Source organism: Oncorhynchus nerka, linkage group LG4 (genome assembly GCF_034236695.1).
Source record: "Oncorhynchus nerka isolate Pitt River linkage group LG4, Oner_Uvic_2.0, whole genome shotgun sequence".
NCBI classification, from domain to species: domain Eukaryota; kingdom Metazoa; phylum Chordata; class Actinopteri; order Salmoniformes; family Salmonidae; genus Oncorhynchus; species Oncorhynchus nerka.
This window is the reverse complement of record NC_088399.1, coordinates 40,133,166-40,153,045: the sequence shown is the minus strand read 5'-3', so window position 1 is coordinate 40,153,045 and position 19,880 is coordinate 40,133,166. Positions and strand designations below refer to the sequence as shown.

At 40.8% G+C, this 19,880-nt stretch overlaps 2 protein-coding genes across 2 annotated transcripts; both read left to right on the top strand.

Annotated features, from left to right (window-relative positions):
- Nucleotides 1-878: 878 nt before the first annotated feature.
- On the top strand, nucleotides 879-5,068 carry slc2a11l (solute carrier family 2 member 11, like). The gene is given in 14 exon segments (XM_065018108.1): nucleotides 879-1,003; nucleotides 1,005-1,249; nucleotides 1,406-1,429; nucleotides 1,432-1,544; nucleotides 1,619-1,763; nucleotides 1,960-2,001; nucleotides 2,004-2,110; nucleotides 2,301-2,407; nucleotides 4,341-4,459; nucleotides 4,595-4,654; nucleotides 4,657-4,695; nucleotides 4,698-4,723; nucleotides 4,849-4,866; nucleotides 4,913-5,068. Coding segments are annotated over 14 exon segments (1,326 nt in total).
- Nucleotides 5,069-6,398: 1,330 nt separating this feature from the next.
- On the top strand, nucleotides 6,399-18,518 carry LOC115124120 (cytosolic purine 5'-nucleotidase-like). Its single transcript, XM_029653490.2, has 18 exons — nucleotides 6,399-6,732; nucleotides 8,883-8,956; nucleotides 10,241-10,358; nucleotides 10,926-11,021; nucleotides 12,863-12,954; nucleotides 13,053-13,110; nucleotides 13,248-13,341; nucleotides 13,455-13,508; nucleotides 13,715-13,798; nucleotides 13,913-13,954; nucleotides 14,053-14,154; nucleotides 15,110-15,176; nucleotides 16,497-16,667; nucleotides 16,820-16,871; nucleotides 16,973-17,033; nucleotides 17,485-17,661; nucleotides 17,776-17,871; nucleotides 18,041-18,518. The coding sequence occupies exons 1-18, from the start codon at nucleotides 6,575-6,577 to the stop codon at nucleotides 18,080-18,082; spliced, it is 1,638 nt and encodes a 545-aa protein (XP_029509350.1). The 5' UTR covers nucleotides 6,399-6,574; the 3' UTR covers nucleotides 18,083-18,518.
- The last annotated feature ends 1,362 nt before the right edge of the window (nucleotides 18,519-19,880 follow it).

Below are 19,880 nucleotides of genomic sequence, written 5' to 3'. Positions count from 1 at the left end.
AAGCAAGTCCCAGCAGCAATGTTCCAACATCTAGTGGAAAGCCTTCCCGTAAGAGTGGAGGCTGTTATAGCAGCAAAGGGGGGACCAACTCCATATTAATGACCATGATTTTGGAATGAGATGTTCGACAAGCAGGTGTCCACATACTTTTGTGTATCTGTCCTGACCTCAATTCTGTGAGTACTGTAAATCCACATCAAAAGTATTAAAATGTCAAGAGTAGACCACGTCAGTATTAACAGACAAATGTGGCTTTGCAAAACAAGTGCAGTTATTGTTACCTTATTGTTTTGTTATTGTTTTGGCTTCCAGTTGAAGCTCGCATCCGCTACAAGACCATGGTGCTTGCCTACGGAGCTGTGAGGGGAACGGCACCTCAGTACCTCCAGGCTCTGATCAGGCCCTACACCCAAACAAGGGCACTGCGTTCATCCACCTCTGGCCTGCTCGCCTCCCTACCACTGAGGAAGTACAGTTCCCGCGCAGCCCAGTCAAAACTGTTCGCTGCTCTGGCCCCCCAATGGTGGAACAAACTCCCTCACGACGCCAGGACAGCGGAGTCAATCACCACCTTCCGGAGACACCTGAAACCCCACCTCTTTCAGGAATACCTAGGATAGGATAAAGTAATCCTTCTCACCCCCCTTGAAAGATTTAGATGCACTATTGTAAAGTGGCTGTTCCACTGGATGTCTTAAGGTGAACGCACCAATTTGTAAGTCGCTCTGGATAAGAGCGTCTGCTAAATGACTTAAATGTAAAATGTAATGTTTTGGAAATGAGTGTAATGGCTCTGAATAACTTTTTTTTTCTCAACAAACTAACAATTTCAGTTGGATACATGCCAATGAAAATGAGATATGGTTTGAGAACCATAAATGTTTGACTGTCCCAACCTCCATAGCGTCACAGACACCCTCTTGTTGTTACTGCAGTTCATAAAGGAGCTGGTGAACACCACATGCCAGCAGCGGCATAGGATCTCCTAAGAGCAGTGAGAAGTAACTTATCTGGTCCTTCATCATCTGCATCTGGGGCCTCCAGAGGCCTCTGTTTATTTGAAGGTGTGGTTACTATTTGATGTTGTAGAACATTAATTATGATGATTTTGTCTACCACACTTTCCAAAAGAGATGCCTGTTATTGAACAACCTGTTTGTCATTGGCAGTGCTGTGATGCTATTGAGCAAAACGGCCATGTACTTTGAGATGATCATGGTTGGACATTTCCTCTACAGCGTTAATGCATGTCAGCTGGTTTTCGTCTTATGAATTGATATCATTATTTTACTGTAGGCCACAAAACAAGGTCATCTTTATACCTGTCTTTTAATATCTCACTAGAGGAATTATGCTGCCAAACCGTGTCTGTGATATGGTTTGTCCTTTCCAGTGTGTGCTGCAGGTGTTAGCCTCAGTCTCCACCCAATGTGGTGATGTAATGTGCCCTTTAAAGGCTGTGAGGAATGGTGGTTTGTGTCTGTAGCCACCTCAGCTTCTGGGGATCAGGTGAGCTGTCTGGTTCTAGTGTGTCAGTCAGGGATGCTTATATCAGTTTAACCTGTGGTGAACGAACACTATGTGATGCCATGTGATAGCCTTCTGTCCTTGCAGTGAGCTATTGGGGACAGAGGACAGGTGGCAGTGGTTGCTGGGCTTCAGTGGTGCGACCTCCCTGCTCTAGCCTGCCACCCTGCCACTCCTCCCAGAGTCACCCCGATACCTGCTGCTGGACCGGGGTGACCAACAGGGCTGTGAGAAAAGTAAGCACCTGGGTGGAGCTGTCTGAGGAATATGGACAGGTAACAGGTTGCCTAAGGAAAACTACCTCACCAAAAATGTACTTGCAATTAGTGTTATCATAGTCATCCTCACAATCATCATTATCATTATGCCTGACTTAGCTGTCTTTATGTCCTTTTCCACCTGTGTATCTTATTTGGCCTTTCCCCTCTGTAGCCATCCGCAGGCTGTGGGGCAGCAGAGACCACAGTGTGGAGGTGGAGAGATGCTGGTGGAGAACGCCTCCCTGAAGGGGTTCCGCAGCCACACTGTGGTGGACCAGGCCGTACGCTGGCAACTGCTCACCGTCCTCGTCACCTTCAATGCTGTGAGTTGATGCAGGAAGTTGATCCATGAGATCAGTGTGTTTAGAGTGAGCAAAAGGGTATACAAATGTAGAATGGCATGGTCATGTCATTTTCTGATCAAAGCCTACCTAGAATCGTACGTTTTTTTCAGTTAGATACAGTAAGTCTGATTGACTGAGTGATGAACTTTGTCATTCTGCTCCTCTTCAGATGTGCCTTTACTAATTTGACGTGTTCCATATGGCAAGGATCCCCACCCACCAGTTGCGCCATGTTGCCTTGGGAACCGGTCTGTGTGAGATTTCCACCTCTGTGGCCTGTGAGTCCTATTTCACAAGTCCCTCACCACTAACCCTAATTAACCCTATATTAACATTGATGAACTATCAGCACTGTACTGAGAATGACCATTCTTCATGTTTTGGTTGACCTTTAAAATGAGGGGTTTGACAGAGCTTACATGTTATCAAGCCTGTAACTACGGTGCGTTCAGAAAGTATTCACACCCCTTGACTTTTTCCACATTTTGTTGCGTTACAGCCTGAATTTTAAATTTATTAAATTGAGATTTTATCATTGGCCTACACATAATACCCAATAATGTCAAAGTGGAATTATGTTTTTAGAAATGTTTACAAATTAATAGAAAATGAAAAGCTTAAATGTTTTGAGTCAATAAGTATTCAACCCCTTTGTTATGGCAAGCCTAAATAAGTTCAGGATATAATTATCTGTAAGGTCTTTCAGTCGAGCAGTGATTTTCAAACAGAGAATTAACCACAAAGACCAGGGAGGTTTTCCAATGCCTAACAAAGAAGGGTACCGAGAACAAGGAAACCGGTCAGGGATTTCCCCATAAGGCCGAAGGTGGCTTTAAAAGTTAGAGTTTAATGGCTGTGGTAGGAGAAAACTGAGGATGGATCACTAACATTGTAGTTACTCCACAATATTAACCTAAATGACAGAGTGGAATTAAGGAAGCCTGTATAGAATAAAGATTATCCAAAACATGCATCCTGTTTGCAATAAGGCACTGAAGTAAAACTGCAAAAAATGTGGCAAAGGAATTAACTTTATGTCCTGAATACGAAGTGTTATGTTTTGGGCAAATCCAACACAGCACATCACTGAGTACCACTCTTCATAATTTCAAACATGGTGGTGGCTGCATCATGTTATGGGTATGCTTGTCATCGGCAAGGACTAGGGAGTTTTTTCTGATAAAAAGGAACTGAATAGAGCTAAGCACAGGCAAAATCCTGTTTGGTCTGTAGTCCAACAGACAATGGCCAATGCTCAACAACCAACTTCACAGAACTTGAAGAATTTTTACTCCGGAAGACTGCCAAAGGTAATTAACATGTATTGACTCAGGGGTGTGAATACTTATCTGAATGAGATATTTCTGTAGTTTATTTTCAATAAATGTGCAGAAATTTACAAAAACACTTTCACTTTGTCATTATGCTGTATTTTGTGTAAATAAAATAAATTATTTTTTTATACATTTTGAATTCAGGCTGTGACACAACAAAATGTGGAATAATCTGATCTACCACTGAGGAAGTACAGTTCCCGCGCAGCCCAGTCAAAACTGTTCGCTGCTCTGGCCCCCCAATGGTGGAACAAACTCCCTCACGACGCCAGGACAGCGGAGTCAATCACCACCTTCCGGAGACACCTGAAACCCCACCTCTTTCAGGAATACCTAGGATAGGATAAAGTAATCCTTCTCACCCCCCCCCCCCCCCCCCCCCTTAAAAGATTTAGATGCACTATTGTAAAGTGGCTGTTCCACTGGATGTCTTAAGGTGAACGCACCAATTTGTAAGTCGCTCTGGATAAGAGCGTCTGCTAAATGACTTAAATGTAAATGTAAATAATTTCTAAAGGCGCTGTATGTACTAAGAGTGCCCCCCCGTGGCGTGTCATTTATCTGGAGTCAACAGTGAAACTTCTACCGTAACTACTTGACACTGATTGGTATGACAGGTGATGGTAATATCAGAGGTGCATACAGATGGCAGCCCCATGCACTTAACACAAATTCCTCTTTTGCTAAGTTTGTCATATTGTACAATGCTTTCCATTGCTCTTTTTTTGTATGTTGAATTGCATAGTATACATGATCCCAATTTTAGCTTCACAGTCGATTGTGCTGATTTGTTGGCACATGGAACCATGTTGCGCACCGTAGTTTAAAAACTCAATGTATAGTGCTAAAACAATGACGCCATATCTGCCATCCTAATGCACGTTCGCCATTGATAGCACAGGAAAAAGGCTGCTCCTCTACAGGGATTACCTATGCATGGCAGTTACCCAGGGTCTTCTGGGTTACTCTACCTGCAGGTAAGTCACACTTTATAAGCAACACACTGCTCTGTCATCACGGGTGACATCTTTTCAATGAATGGAACAATGCTCATTATGAATGAATGTCATTCATTCATAATGCCACAGAATGTCCCTCATCAATAAGCCACACCATTTGTCATTTGTTGTTCAGATCCAAATCTCCTGGATCCCTTACTGCAGTGTAGTTCTCATCTTCACCTTCTTCTCCACTTCAACCAGTCGTTCAAGTCAGCAGCCTTCACCATTGGCGCACCCTCAGTTGGCTGGTGCTGTTCGTCCACCTCATAGTGGTGAGCACATCAACCTCGCTCTCATACCTTGTCACATACACAAACAGGTGGTACTGTAAGTATTATGTGACAGGGTGTACCTAGATTGTAATTACACCATAATTACATAGGTATTGGGACTCTTATTTGTTAAGTGGGACCGTGGCAGCTGATGTCATACACATGCACTCACAGTATGTTTATACACAGGAGAAGTTGGACTACTACTGTTTGCTGTCTGGGGTGTTTTGGTGGTACAACATGTCTGAAGCCAGGAACCTCACCATGATGGAGATCACTGGTGGGATGCATCCTGTGAATCTCAACAGGGGATCCTCAGGGGAGGGATAGACTTTACCTCATTAAACCCCATCATATCAAGGCACTCACAACCACCAAACTCTGAACATTTGCCATCATCATTGACATTGTGTCTGACTTGTACATAGTTGTCCTTCCTGTTAAAACATTATATTTGTTAAAACTCCTCTAAAGATTTACCCCACACCTAAGCCATTTCCAGTCTAATGACACAATGGCAAATCAATAATTTTGACCTTTGGGATGGTGAGTACAGTGTGATAAAACTGTTAATTCTCTGGGTCCTCTTTACGAAATGTGTTTAGTATTGTGAGCAGGCCCAGGTCTCTGTCGTTATCAGGCCCTGGCCCCAGGCAAACAGGCGCTAATCAGGGAGGGAGAGGTTTTACCTCTGACACTCCTAAAGTCAGCATACTGTATGTGGTTTACTGATGAACAAGTTAAATCCCTTAGGGAATGATTCAATCAGCTCGCCTTGAGTTTCTTATTAGTGAGTCTGGGCTGCCATACACAGTTTCTGTCTGATTTACTACATTCATTTTGAGATAGTATTTTTTTTCCCCATTACTGTGGTGTTTAAGATTATTATCAGAATTATTCAATGTGTTCTGTCTCTCACCTGTATTCGGGGGTAAGTGTTCTGGATATACAGGTAACTGCAAACATAAAGGAAACACGAGCAAATGAGGGATACAAAGTGTATTGAAAGCAGGTGCTTACACAAAGAGTTAATTAAGCAATTCATATCCCATCTTGCTTAGGGTCCTATATAAAAATGCCCAGTTGCCCATTATTTTGGGTACCATGGCTAGAAGAGATCTAGGTGACTTTGAAAGACGGGTCTTAAAGGAGCATATGGGGTATAAAGTGTGTGCGCGCGTGCGTGTCACTCACCCACCCACCAGAAATCTCAACTCAATTGAACAATTATGGGAGATTCTAGAGCTTCAACAAAACACCAAATTATGGAATTTATCGTGGGACAATGGGGTCTCACCCCTCCAATAGAGTTCCAGACACTTGTAGAATCTATGCCAAGGCCCATTGAAGCTATTCTGGAGGCTCGTGCTGGCCCAATGACCTATTAAGACACGATGTTGGTGTTTCCTTTTATTTGAGCAGTTACCTGTATGTGGCCTAATGTAAAACGAATTGTTGTTTTCTTTAGTACTTTCATTGTTGTTTTTTGAAAATCGTCCAGCTTCGCTCATATCGCAGAAGTGATATCAGCGACCTCAAGCCATACGCACGTTCCTCTCTGCGTGTGTGCGACTGATTACATTATCTCGGTATTTTTAAGCCAGTTTCCAGTCCGCTGTGAGTTTGACCAATTCATAGACAAGATAGGATGCAGTAGGTCCCAGAGCCACCGCACCCACTTTTAACTACCGAACCACGAAGTTTAAAGCAAAGGGAGTGGCTGTTTACTGACGTGCAGTGAAACCCTTTACGCACAGTTCTGCGTATTTTGGAACTTTAAAAGCCTCTCCAATTAGTAAGCTTCTAGTGAGATGACAGCTAGGACTTAGGCTACCCATGTCAGATCTCACTATCCCCCTATCTAGAGAGGCTTTTACAGCGACGACTATGGAGGATCCGACTCGGATTGTGACAGATCAACCTACTAAATCTGATACAGACCCGAGCATTTCACCCGATGTGCCCTTGGTGAAGAACATGGAATGTCAGCACAAGTGAGTTATTATTTGATGTAGCATAATATTTATTACACCCATAAAGATATGACATGTGTAGCTCAGTATTGGGTCCAATCCTACACTAGTGCTTACAAAACTGGCAATGCTGTAGTATAAATGTCACACAAACCTGTAGGCTGTAGAGGCCAATCAAGGTCATAAGGTCATAGGGCATACACTAATTGGCTCAGCTTATTATTATTATTTTTTCATTTTTCAAAAACTTGGAGAAGATGTGCTTTCTGTTTTTTACATGAGCATTTTATAACTTTGTGAAAACATAGCCTATAGGCTTTGTTACAGTGATCCAACACCTTTGCTGTATCAGGTTCTGACAATGCACAGATATTTATTTATTTTTAAAACTAGGCAAGTCAGTTAAGAACAAGTTCTTATTTACAATGACGGCCTAGGAACAGTGGGTTAACTGCCTTGTTCGGGGGCAGAACTACAGATTTTTACCTTGTCAGCTCGGGGATTCGATCTAGCAACCTTTCGGTTACTGGCCCAACACCCTAACCACTAGGCTACCTGCCGCCCCAGAGATCTGTCAGACAGACTCACATTACCTGTTCTGATTGGTGGATGGGAGTGGAGATTAGGAATGGTATGTGAGGTCAGGGACGCCTTCTCTTTCACTCCTCGATTGTAAGAGTCACTCATTTCTGTTCTTCCTCCACATTATAGGCTAGTTGTTTGGCTGAGGTCTAAAAGAGAAGATAATCTTAGGTATTTTCTAGCCTTGATACAGGTTCTCAGTCACTCAGGTGTAAATCACACTTGGGGGGACACTTCAATATCAGCCAAGTGTTAGGTATTATTATTATTTAACAGATTACTGTCAGTGTACGCTATTCATGCTTCAAACCAGATATTCTCCATCAGTAGCCTTGTTCATACCTCCCAGGCACCCACTGGCTCAGTGTGACTGTTGTTGTTCGCTCAAGTGAGGCTTCCTCAGCAACACGCTTCTAGAACACGAGCTGTCAGGTGAATTATTAACAGCTACCCTATAGGTTTGAACTGGCTGCTATTGGCAGGAGCTGGGGACAGACGGACGGAGGGAGGGAGGGTGAGGTGTAGGCCACTCTGACAGGAGGGAGATGGGTTTCTCTCCCCGGGTGTCACTGATAGAGGCTCCATATCACCTGGTGACACAGGAAACCCCTCTGTGGTTACCTTGTGAATGACTGAACTGATCAGAGTCCTGATTTGATATATATGAAAGCAATCTCTCTTTAACTAGTTTGGTCATTCTTCTGAATACAGCAATCTATTTTCAGAAGTTGCCCATTCTGTCTTTTCATTGTGGTTTCCAAGTCTTTGTTCCATTCTTGATTAAACAAATATATTTTTGTTATAACATATGGATTTAGTTATTACATTAGGCTATCCATTACTGAAATATAAACCTGTTACTGATGATTAGGTGGAGTTCTGTGTGGTAGAGGCTAGAGAGAACTGACTACCATTTCTGCTGCAGCACCACCGACTGCAAAGTTTGATCACATGCAGAGTGTGCTCAATGAGTTGAATCAGGATACATGAATCACGGTACGTGACTGTCATTAAAAAATAAGCAGTGCCAAGTCTCGGAAATCCTTGCCAATACCATTGCAGCCTCCTAAAAAAAGACCACCTTAAATAGCTTTCCTCTAGAGTCTAGATGGACGTGGCTGTTCGTGTTGGCAGGCTTGAAGACATATGTTAATGAACTGATAAGAGTAGGACTGTGGTGATGTGATGTAGTGCAGTAGGATATAGAGCCCGATACGCCACTACGAGCTGAATGTGCAGCAGCATAAGATATAATTGAATGGTTGGTTCCCAAGAATATAGTTGGTGAGGCGTATCCCAATGTGACCAGCATTGGGCTCAAGTTGATTGATTTCCATGGGCTTGAAGGAAGTTGAGTCAAATTGTCAAAATGAGTTCTACTCTTGAAGGTTTCAGCAACTGGTCTTAGACAATAGGTCAGATTTGGAGCCACATTCAAAGCCATGCCATTAAATACTCTTATAAAACTGATTGGGTTTTCTGAAAAGCTTTGACATGCCCATCTGAGATCTGCTTCTCAACTGACCCCTGTTTGTCTCCCAGATAATCACTTCAGAAACTCCAGCTGTCCTGTTTTCCTTTGATTACAGGGTGTTTGTCAATAGGAGTGTACCATTGGAGAACATCAAATGCTATGGCTTTGACATGGACTACACTCTGGCAGGTAGGTTCATCTATACTGAACAAAAATATCAAATGTTTCATAAGCTGAAATAAAAGATCCCAGAAATGTTCCATACGCACAACATGCTTATTTCTCTCAAATGCACTTAAAAAAAAAAATCCCTGTTAGTGAGCATTTCTCTTTTACCAAGATAATCCATCCACCTGACATGTGTGGCATATCAAGAACCTGATTAAACAGCATGATCATTACACAGGTGCACCTTGTGCTGAGGAAAATAAAATGCCACTCTAAAATGTGCAGTTTTGTCACACAACACAATGCCACAGATGTCTCAAGTTTTGAGGGAGCGTGCAATTTGCATACTGACTGCAGAAATGTCCACCAGAGCTGTTGTCAGAGAATTGAATGTTAATTTTTCTACCATATGCCGCCTCCAACATCGTTTTAGAGAATTTGGCAGTACTTCCAACCGGTCTTACAACCTCAGACCATGTGTATAGCGTCGTGTGAGCGAGCTGTTTGCTGATGTCAAGGACAGCGAACACAATTGCATAGAGTGGTGTGTCGTACACATCGATCCAGATGTGTACGACAGAGTGTTCCAGTTCCCGACAATATCCAGCAACTTCACACAGCCATTGAAGAGGAGTGGGACAACATTCCACAATCAACAGCCTGATCAACTGATCAACGAAGGAGATGTGTCCCGTTGCATGACGTGAATGGTGGTCCCACCAGATACTGACTGGTTTTCTGATCCACACCCCTATTTGTTTTTAAGGTATCTGTGACCAACAGATACATATCTGTATTCCCAGTCATCCATAGATTAGGGCCTAATGAATTTAATTCAATAGACTGATTTCCTCGTATGAACTGTAACTCAGTAAAATCTTTCAAATTATTGCATGTCGTGTTTATATTGTTGTTCGGTATAGTAGCTCAGTAGACCTACTCCAACAAAGAGAAAATGTGATTGTACTGGTAAAGGGCCAAAAAAGGCAGACTTGGAGAAAATCTGAAAATGTATGTCTTTAAGGTGTGCAATCAGGGGGGTATATTACAAAGCAAGATTAATGAGTCTAAACAACCAGAAAAAACTAGATTTCCTGATTCATTAAGAAAGCTAAAGTTAAATTTGTTTTTGTTTGTTAGACTATGCCAATTTCAAGCTTATCCTTTAAAAAAAAAGTGATTTCCAAATATTTAGGCATGTTCCTACAGTATACCGCTCAGAACTATTGAACAGTATATGAGGATAGCAACATTGTTACATTTTCTTTGATGAATACTGATTGTTCATGTGTCCTGTGTGTGTAGAGTACAAGTCTCCTGACTATGAGGACCTGGGCTTTGAGCTGCTCAGAGACAGGCTGGTGTCTATAGGCTATCCCCATGAGCTACTGCATTACACCTACGACCCTACCTTCCCCACACGGTGAGCTCCCTCTCTTCCTGTTGATCCCACACACATTTGCATACTGTTTATTTTTACATGATCAGTTTGGTAATACATAACGTGACCCTTTACTCACAAATGTTTTTTTTTCTTACGTTCTACATGAAATAGAGCTCCTTAGCATTGTGTTGACGCAAAGCATGGTTAGTTAGGATGGGGCTCTTCATGGGACTCGACTTATGAAATGACCCCTAACCATTCTTTTTCAAGTCATTTGTTGCTCTGTGCATTCTATTTTCTGTATCCTTGCCCCAGGGGGACACTATGCTGGAGAAACATCTGACATTTTATCACTTCATCAGCAGATAGAGACCTCCTGCAGGGATAGTTACCCCAAAGGCCTGGTAACAGTAGTATAACAAGATTGGTCAAAATAGAGCAGAAATAAAAAAGTAACCTGCTGATACTATCATGAGCAGCCACAAATCTAAAAGATATCATCTATCCCTCTCCCATCCATTCCTCTCTCTGCTTGTCTCTGCATAACCATATTCACCCCTGGCTCTCTCTTCCTCCTTTTCATCCCAATCTCTCCTCCCTCCTTAGCGGCCTGGTGTTTGACACAATGTATGGTAATTTGCTGAAGGTGGACTCCAATGGAAACATTCTGCTGTGCAGTCATGGTTTCACCTTTCTAAAAAGGTGAGTGATACATCACAGGAAATACAATAGTTTGTGTGTGTGTACGCATGTGGACGTGTTTCATTATACATGAATAGTAAACATAAATTTGACCAACTGGGGACATTGTATTAGTCCCCACAAGGTCAAATGCTATTTCTAGAGGGTTTAGGGTTAGAATTCGTGTTAGGGTTAGGAGCTAGAGTTAGGTTTAGGGTTAAGGTTAGGTTTTCAGATAAGGGTTAGGTTAGAGAAAATAGGATTTTGAATGGGACTGAATTGTGTGACCCCCACAAAGTTAGTTATACAAGACTGGTGTGTGTTTTTGAGTATACTGTTTGTAATTCTGTAACAGGATGTCCTTGGGTCAACACGGTCACTGAGGGCACATCTGCACAACCACTTTGCAAAGTCTTCTAAGCAGGGGAACAGGGGAATGACACACACACACACAGCAAATCGGCATGTCTACACAGTGGGTCATCAAGGTGAAACAGTTCTTCTGTCAAACATCAAAAGAGCATGGTCACAGAAAACCACAAGGTCAATATGTGACTATTTTCATATGTCTCTTTTAAAATACCATGTTTTCTGAAAGACCAATATATTATACACATCTTATCAATCTGAATCCACTGAATTTTGTAATTCTCCGCTGGTTACATTTCAAAGAAGAAGCAGAATACACTACCTGTGTGTAGGCTATATATTGCAGCTGTATGAAGGAGTTGTTTTTATCTTGAGGGTACAGGAGATGGACTGACTGAGAAACTAGGCTATGAGGTGACAGGGGGATGGGCTGTGGGTTGCCCTGCTCTACCCAAGAACTGAGGATGTTGGAGACCAAGGGAGCCTGATCCTGACCTTGGTCAGATCCAACTGTGAGCATCTGTCTCAGTAGGCCTACATACTGCCAATATATTCAGCTTACAACATAAAACAGCCCCCATGTTCTTGGTTGTTTCATGGAGGACTGAGAAATGAATGCAAAATATCCCCTAAAACTTGTTTCACAGCTAACATGATACTCCACAAGGTGTGCAGGAATGTTAAAAGTTTCTGAACATTAGTTGGGTATAGATATAGCAGCACTATTTGGAATTCTTTATTCATCCATTGGCTTACAATGGTGATGTAACCAGCTCACAAATATTAAAAAGTACATTTATATCCACCACCTGGTGCCGTGGGATTTGCGAATGAATGTCTGTATGTGTTTACATGTGTGTTATTGCATGATTACGTGAGTTCCTTATGAGTTCATCTTTGGGTTATTGTGAGTCTTATGTAGGACTATGTGTATTTCGTTTTTTTATCATGAAAGACAACATTGATTATACTTTAGCTGGACATGTACATAGTGCCCATCTTCCATTCATATAACAGGATTTAGATGTCTTTGGGATCCTCTACCAGCAGCTGAGCTATCAAGAAGCTCCTGTTCCAGTTCAAATCCACTCAATCGCCACTGGATCCTTGCCCCATACTCTTGCAGAAAGGCAAACTACAGTGTTGCTTCAGTGGAGAAGGCCAGTGGATGTTTCTCCAGCTCTAGCTGAACGTCATAGTCAAGAGACTCCAAAAAGAGAGGTCTTGTGACGTTGATAGTGCTGGTGGAATATGTGCACTCTGTCTGTTATCTTGTTATCTTCTGGCTCAGTGGGTGCTCTCTGAATGACTCATCATCCAGAAATGCTCCAATAGTAGCTGTTTGGTGTGTTATTGGGGAGGTTGTCAGACCAGCTTACTTAATGAGGTTCTACTACACAGTATGCATGTTTTTATCACGTTTACACGTCTTTATATGCACCTGTAGTTACTCCTTAATTTGCTAGTTGTACACATACTTTCCTTCTCTACAGGGACAAGATCCAAGACTACTACCCCAACAACTTCATTCAGAGAGGCAACACTGATCGCTTCTATATCCTCAATACTCTCTTCAACCTTTCTGGTAGCAACAACAGTGTTATTTTGTGTAGTTCTGTACAATCATGCTGCAAATAAAGTAAAGTAGAATGGCTTTGTAACGCCCTCCGGCTCCTCCCACAGAGACGTATCTGGATGGTTGCCTTGTGGACCTCTTCACCAGATGCAGCAGATACGAAAAGTGAGTGGACTCTATTATCCTCTTCCCTCTTCTCGTTGCTGACTCTTTTTCTCTACAGCTGTGAGAATAGTAAATCATAAAACATAAGTGAATAATGTGACTGTAGTTTCTGTACTTTTTTTTTTTTTTTTTTTTAGCTGCCAGAAAGGCTTCAAACATGGTGACTTGTTCATGTCCTTCAGAAGCATGTTCCAGGATGTTCGAGATGCAATGGACTATGTTCATGATACGGTCAGCATGATACAGTACATACGCCACCCCATCCCGACACACGTACTCACACATTATGACACATTACTGTCTGTGCCTTTGTGTAGACTGACTCTCTCCATGTTGTCATATAGGGCAGTCTGAAGGAAAGCACTCTGAGGAATTTGGATAAATATGTCGTCAGAGACGTGAGTGAGAATAACTTTGAAACCTCCCTTAATTGCTGTTCCATATTGGATACCTTTTCTGGATACAGTATATTGACTAAGTGTGTTGGACATAATTTATGAGATGATACCTCAGTTAATTAGTGACTTTCAACAAGTCTCTGTGATTACCTAAACGTTCTCTATCCAGAGGAATCGACCCTCTCCCTTTCTCTTCTTCTCGATAGCTAAACTTGCCTGTTCTCCTGACTCGTATTAAGGAGGTGGCCAAAGTGTTCCTGGCGACCAACAGTGATTACAACTACACGGAGGTCAGTTGTCAATGTTGCATGGTACATGATGACCATTCTATACAATACATGATGTCCATTCTATTCAATACATTCTATTCTATTCACTTTTATACTGTTTGTTCTTTTTCCTAGGCTATCATGAAATACTTGCTTGAAACTCCACCAGGTGCCAAGGTTAGTCTAGGTGTCTCCAGTTTCAAATGAAGGAAAAGGGTTTTGGGGAACAAATTACCATTCATTTTAATCAACATTTCAATATATTTTTTCTTAAGTACCCCAAAAAACCGTGGCGCGCCTTCTTTGACCTTGTCGTCGTGGATACCAGGAAGCCACTGTTCTTTGCCGAGGGAACTGTGCTGAGACAAGTGGACACGGTAAGAACCTTTCACTCATCATCACATGGTGTGTATAGAAAATATCCTTTAACACACCTCGCAATTAGATTAATGTTCTAATCCAGAGTTATATATTTATAGTTATGCCAGCTTTTAGAATTGTGTATATTGTTGTAATTCTATACATTCAGTTATATAGCATTGTTTAAATATTCCCCATGTAATGTTAATGGGGAGCTAACATGGCTGCCATAGAATGTTGAGTGTCATGTACAGTGACTTCAGAAGTATTCACACCCCTTGAATTTTTCCACATTTTGTTGTGTTACGAAGCGAGATTAAAATGGATTTAATTGTATAAAAAAAAAGGACGCCTATATCTTTGTAGTGACTGGGTGTATTGATACCCCATCCAAAGTGTAATTAATAACTTTACCATGCTCAAAGGGATATTCAATGTATTATTATTATTATTTTTACCCTTCTACAAATAGTTTCCTTTCTTTGTGAGGCATTAGAAAACCTCCCTGGTCTTTGTGGTTGAATCTGTGTTTTAAATTCACTGCTCGTCTGAGGGACCTTACAGATAATTGTATGTGTGGGGTATGGAGATGAGGTAGTCATTGAAAAAACCTGTTAAACACTATTATTGCACACAGAGTCCATGTAACTTATTATGTGACTTGTTTTTACTCCTGAACGTATGGGTTGCCATAACAAAGGAGTTGAATACTTATTGACTCAAGACATTTCAGCTTACATGTTTTATTAATTTGTAAAACTTTCTAAAAACATAATTCCACTTTGACATTATGGGGTATTGTGTGTAGTGGGGGGAAAAATCCATTTAAAATTCAGGTTTTAACACAACAAAATTTGGGAAAAGTCAAGGGTGTGTACACTTTCTGAAGGCACTGTAAATGCTTCATAATGCAGAAACCACATTGGCACAACTCTCTAAATACATGGCTCTGTTCATATCTATCCAACATAGAACACAGGGAAGCTCCGTATTGGAACATACACTGGAGACCTCCAGCATGGAACTGTCTACTCTGGCGGTAAGAATTCAAATGTTAATCCCAGCTAGCACATAACAAAATGTTTCTTAGAGGTTGGTGAGAGCATGGTTGTCCTATGGTTATTTTCCATACAACCTTCCCACAACTTTCTGGGAATGGTGCAGGATAGTTGATTGGCTTTGGAACATTCTCAGCACATTTAAGAAACTTGACAAAAAACATGATTTTCTTGGTATTTCATTACTTTAACAGAACATTTCCTAAAAGTTAAAACATGGTTACATGTCATTTAAATGTTGGTAATGTTCTAGGAACGTTCTCCAACTGGTTTGACATTGGGAATGTTCTCAAATAGTTACGAGAACGTTAAGAAACAACGCTCTTTTGTGGGAATTTCAGTACTTCAGCATAACATTTCCGACAGGTTTTCTCATGGTTCTATTTAAAGTCATGTTCTCAAATTGTTCTGAGAATGTTAAGAAAACTTTCCATAAAAAAACACAAGAAAACTTTACTAATGTACAGAGAACGTTCTAAGAATTTATTTAAAAACATATACATTCTGTTTTCAGCATCAATTCAGCATCAATGCTCAAGTGTATTGGCCGCGCCCACTAAATGAGTGTTTATTTTCTTTTGAAATGGGGTCTGTTTGTGTAGACTAAAATGGCCAGCTTTGTATGTGTAAAAAAAACATGGCATGCTAGTTCAATCCTGGTGGCACAGTGGACTAATTACATGGATAGAGAACAGAAGATCATAGGTTTGAATCTGACTGGCACCGTGCCACAATTAAAAATAAATGTGTTTGCATGATTAATGCCTAAGTAAATTAATTTCCATGTGTCCTATCTGTTCTGGCGTTCAAAACAGTTAACCAAAACTAAGCTAGCAGTCTTATTGAAACATGTTCTCAGAACGTTATTTAATTATCTTCATATAACCTATAATTTCCATTTTCAGAACATTACTAAAAACCTCCCAGGAAAACTTTCAGGGAACCATAGTAAAACGTTCTAAACATGTATGTTTCCAGAACAGGCAAAGTTTTCACTTCCGTTATCAGAATTTTACCAGTCAGGAAACATATGGCTTCATTCCCAGAACCAATAAGAAACCAAAAACATACATTTCCCCAACTTCCAAGCTACCAAAACTTAGCTGGGATATTATCATCAAAAAAGGTAACATATTCTATATGTTAGGAGAAAGGGATTAAGATAGGAGAAAGGGATTAAGACGGTATTAAATTGAGAGAGGAATAGTGAGTTTCACCCATCTTGGTTTCAGTGGGAGTCATATCAGTGGGTGTCACATCTCAACTTTCCATCCTCTCTTATCTGTCTCTCCTCCCTGCAGGCTCCTCAGACATTGTATGTGAACTGCTGGATGTGAAGGGGAAGGACATTCTCTATGTGGGTGACCACATCTTTGGGGACATCCTAAAGTCTAAGAAGAGGCAAGGTTGGAAGACCTTCCTGGTGGTGCCTGAGCTGGCCAAAGAGCTGCAGGTGTGGACAGAGAAGAACCGTGAGTACAAACATGGTCAACCTCCTCTTCATGACCTCACAGTGACCCTAAAACTGACCTATCATATACCACACACATAACGTGGCCACTTTACATACCTTAGGTAATGTAATCTTGGACACCATTTTGACGAGTGTCTCTTTTTCCTCAAGATCTTTTTGAAGAGCTGAAGCATCTTGATATATTTTTAGCTGAGTTGTACAAGTGAGTGGGCATTTCTTTTGTTCTATGAGTGACACTTGCCTATTATTTCACTTGACAGAGCTGTGCATGATGTTGTCAATCTGACTGGCCTCTCTCCTTAGGCACCTGGACAGTAGCTGTAGAGAGTGCCCAGACATCACTGCCATCCAGACACGGATGAAGGTAAACCATGCCCACTGACACATAATCCCTCTCTGAGAAATGTTCTAATACAGTGGTTCCCAACTCCAGTTCTCGAGTACCCCCAACAGCACACATTTTTGTTGTAGCCTCTGACAGAAAAAACCTGATTCAATAATAGTATTTACTGTGGTGTTTTTGCAGACCTTACTGTAGTATTTAGTATACTGTTTTTGTTTTATTATCTTGAACATAGAAGTGGAGGCTTTCTCCTTGAGGGCATCAATACTAGAGAAATAAGGTATATAACTAAAGTATACTTAAGTAATAAGGGATGAGGGGGTGTTGTATATGGCCAATATACCACACCCCACAGTACCTTATTGCTTAAGTATACTATAGTTTACTACAGAATTATGTAGTAAGTACTGCAGTATTCTATAGTAAACTGTAGTATTTTTTAATGTGGGGTACGTCGCCTTGTATTTTACAGGTGGTGACCTATAGGATGGATCTGTCCTATGGGCAGATGGGCAGCCTGCTGCGGAGTGGCTCCAGACAGACTCTGTTTGCCAGCCAACTCATGCGTTACGCAGACCTGTACTCTTCCACCTGCATCAACCTGCTCCACTACCCCTTCAGTTACCTGTTCAGAGCCCCACCTGTCCTGGTGAGTCCCACCTCAGATATCCCTGTGATAATAACAAGGACATGCATCTCTTCTTTCATAAAATCCCTTGCTGAAATGACCATGAAAAAAACATTTCTTCCTGATGTTGTCCAGATGCCCCATGAGTCCTCGGGGGATAATCACCCCCTTGACTTCCCTTCACCTGAGTTCTCTGTTCTGGATCAAATCCAGAAGATAGCCGAAGCCAAGGTTTGACACTCATACCTACAGAGCTATCTGTTATTTACAAATGTTGCATTTTCTGTTTAAATAAACACTGTATTTATCTGTTAAAATAGACATACTTTTTCAGGACTTAAAGCAAGACTATCTTTGTAGTCCATATTTCTTTTAAAATATAACTTTTATTTTCTTACAGAGGGCGAGTGAGGATAACACAGCGGAACTGAAAGACACGTGAGGATGTATTTGACAAAACAATTATTCCGTTTTGACATGACTGTTCCTCCAGATCAAAAAAAAAAAGTGTGTTTTTTGGACTGGCAATTTCTTTGGCACAATATGACAAATATAGCGCCACCTGCTGGAATACAGTTTTATAAGTCGTTTTTCATCAATCACCCCTGCATTTTCCCCATGTGATCAGATTGCCAAGGGTTAGGGAAAAGACCATTTGGATAGACACTGATTCTAGGTTCATGTATATAAGTGAATATTTGTCTTAATAATATATGTATTTTTTTTGTATCTATTTAGCTACAGTACTTTTACACGTCATATATGAAATACTGATTTTGTTCCCTGTGCAAATGTATATTAACTTCAGTGAGCATGTAAACTGAAACATGTTCAGTGACCATTTATTAAATGCTACTCGTTTGTGGTGAATTATTATGCAGGTTGGCTCATCAGACTATGTTCAATAAGGATGTAGCTAGCTCCTTTGTGGTGGATATGCTTGTTTGGTGGTTATCACAAGTCCAAGGTTAGATGGATTTATGACAATTATTACATACAGTATAACAAATATTTACTTTTCTTGTTGGCTACTCGTCACAGCATACCCTATTTTATTTTTAGAATCCTAACCTAGTCTATGGGGACCATGTAATTAGCTGTTTGTCTTAAACATTCATAGATCAACTAAAAGTAAGGAGTCCAAAACATGTATCCTTTCTATAACTGTGAAACAAAATTACAGTATTTTAACATTAATTTGAGTGTAACGAACAAGGTTCTTGAGGTGTATGTACGCTCTCTGCCCATTAGATGGCATCAAATCGCTGTTCTGTGCAAAACGCTTGCAGCCAACTGCACTGTATGCAAACCTATGGGTGGGATGTCATTTTATCATCGAAACTTGGAAGGCTATACTGTAGGTTCATAATGTGTTTCTTCCACATTCAAAATAAGAGGGATTAAAACCCCTTTACAATCGAAAGCATTGGTTCATTGAAATGTGAAGTGGATCATGTAACTGAATTAATCGAATAACACAAATATTGAGTGTTCAAATAGGCTACAGTCATATTGAGGTGCAAGCGTGTGCTACTGGCCCAATGGATGTTTTTTTCGTTGCCTCTCGCCTGATCGTTGAAAATGTTAATAACATCCGATTACTGCATTTGCTGTCAAAATCATTTTCTTAAAGATTTGATTTTAGTAACACCGAATCGTGGGATAATTTAAGCACTTAAGCGAAGTAATTTGCTCGTATATCCCAATCTTCCCAAGTTTTCAGCAGTTTAAAATTATTTATTTATCAACCTTCAAATGATACAAGAAATATAGGCTGAGTTATATTTACTACATCTCATAAATGTAGAAAGCTAGGCCTAATTTGGTATTTTCCGATCGAAAACATATGGCATATTCTTCCTATTTTCACTGCTAAAGGTGGCCTCGCAGATTGAAGCTGAGTCACGTTTGGGAACACGGGTGCGTCATGTTTATCCACTTTGCCCTTGTTTCTCATTATTCACGAGCCCTTTCTATACAATGGCCAATCATTGCAGTTAGCCGTGACTATAGCTACAGAAGATGTAATTGCATATTATTGCTTTTCAAGACAAAAACACAAAACTGTTCAAGGAAATGTGGCCTTTACATAGATCTATAAATAAATACAAATGATTATTTAACTATACAATGAAGACCAATTTCGATGATGAATCCAAATATTTCAATGTACAGTATTAACATTTCATTATTGAGACTCAATCTTGATAAAGACTAAATAAAGTCAGGCATCTAAAGAA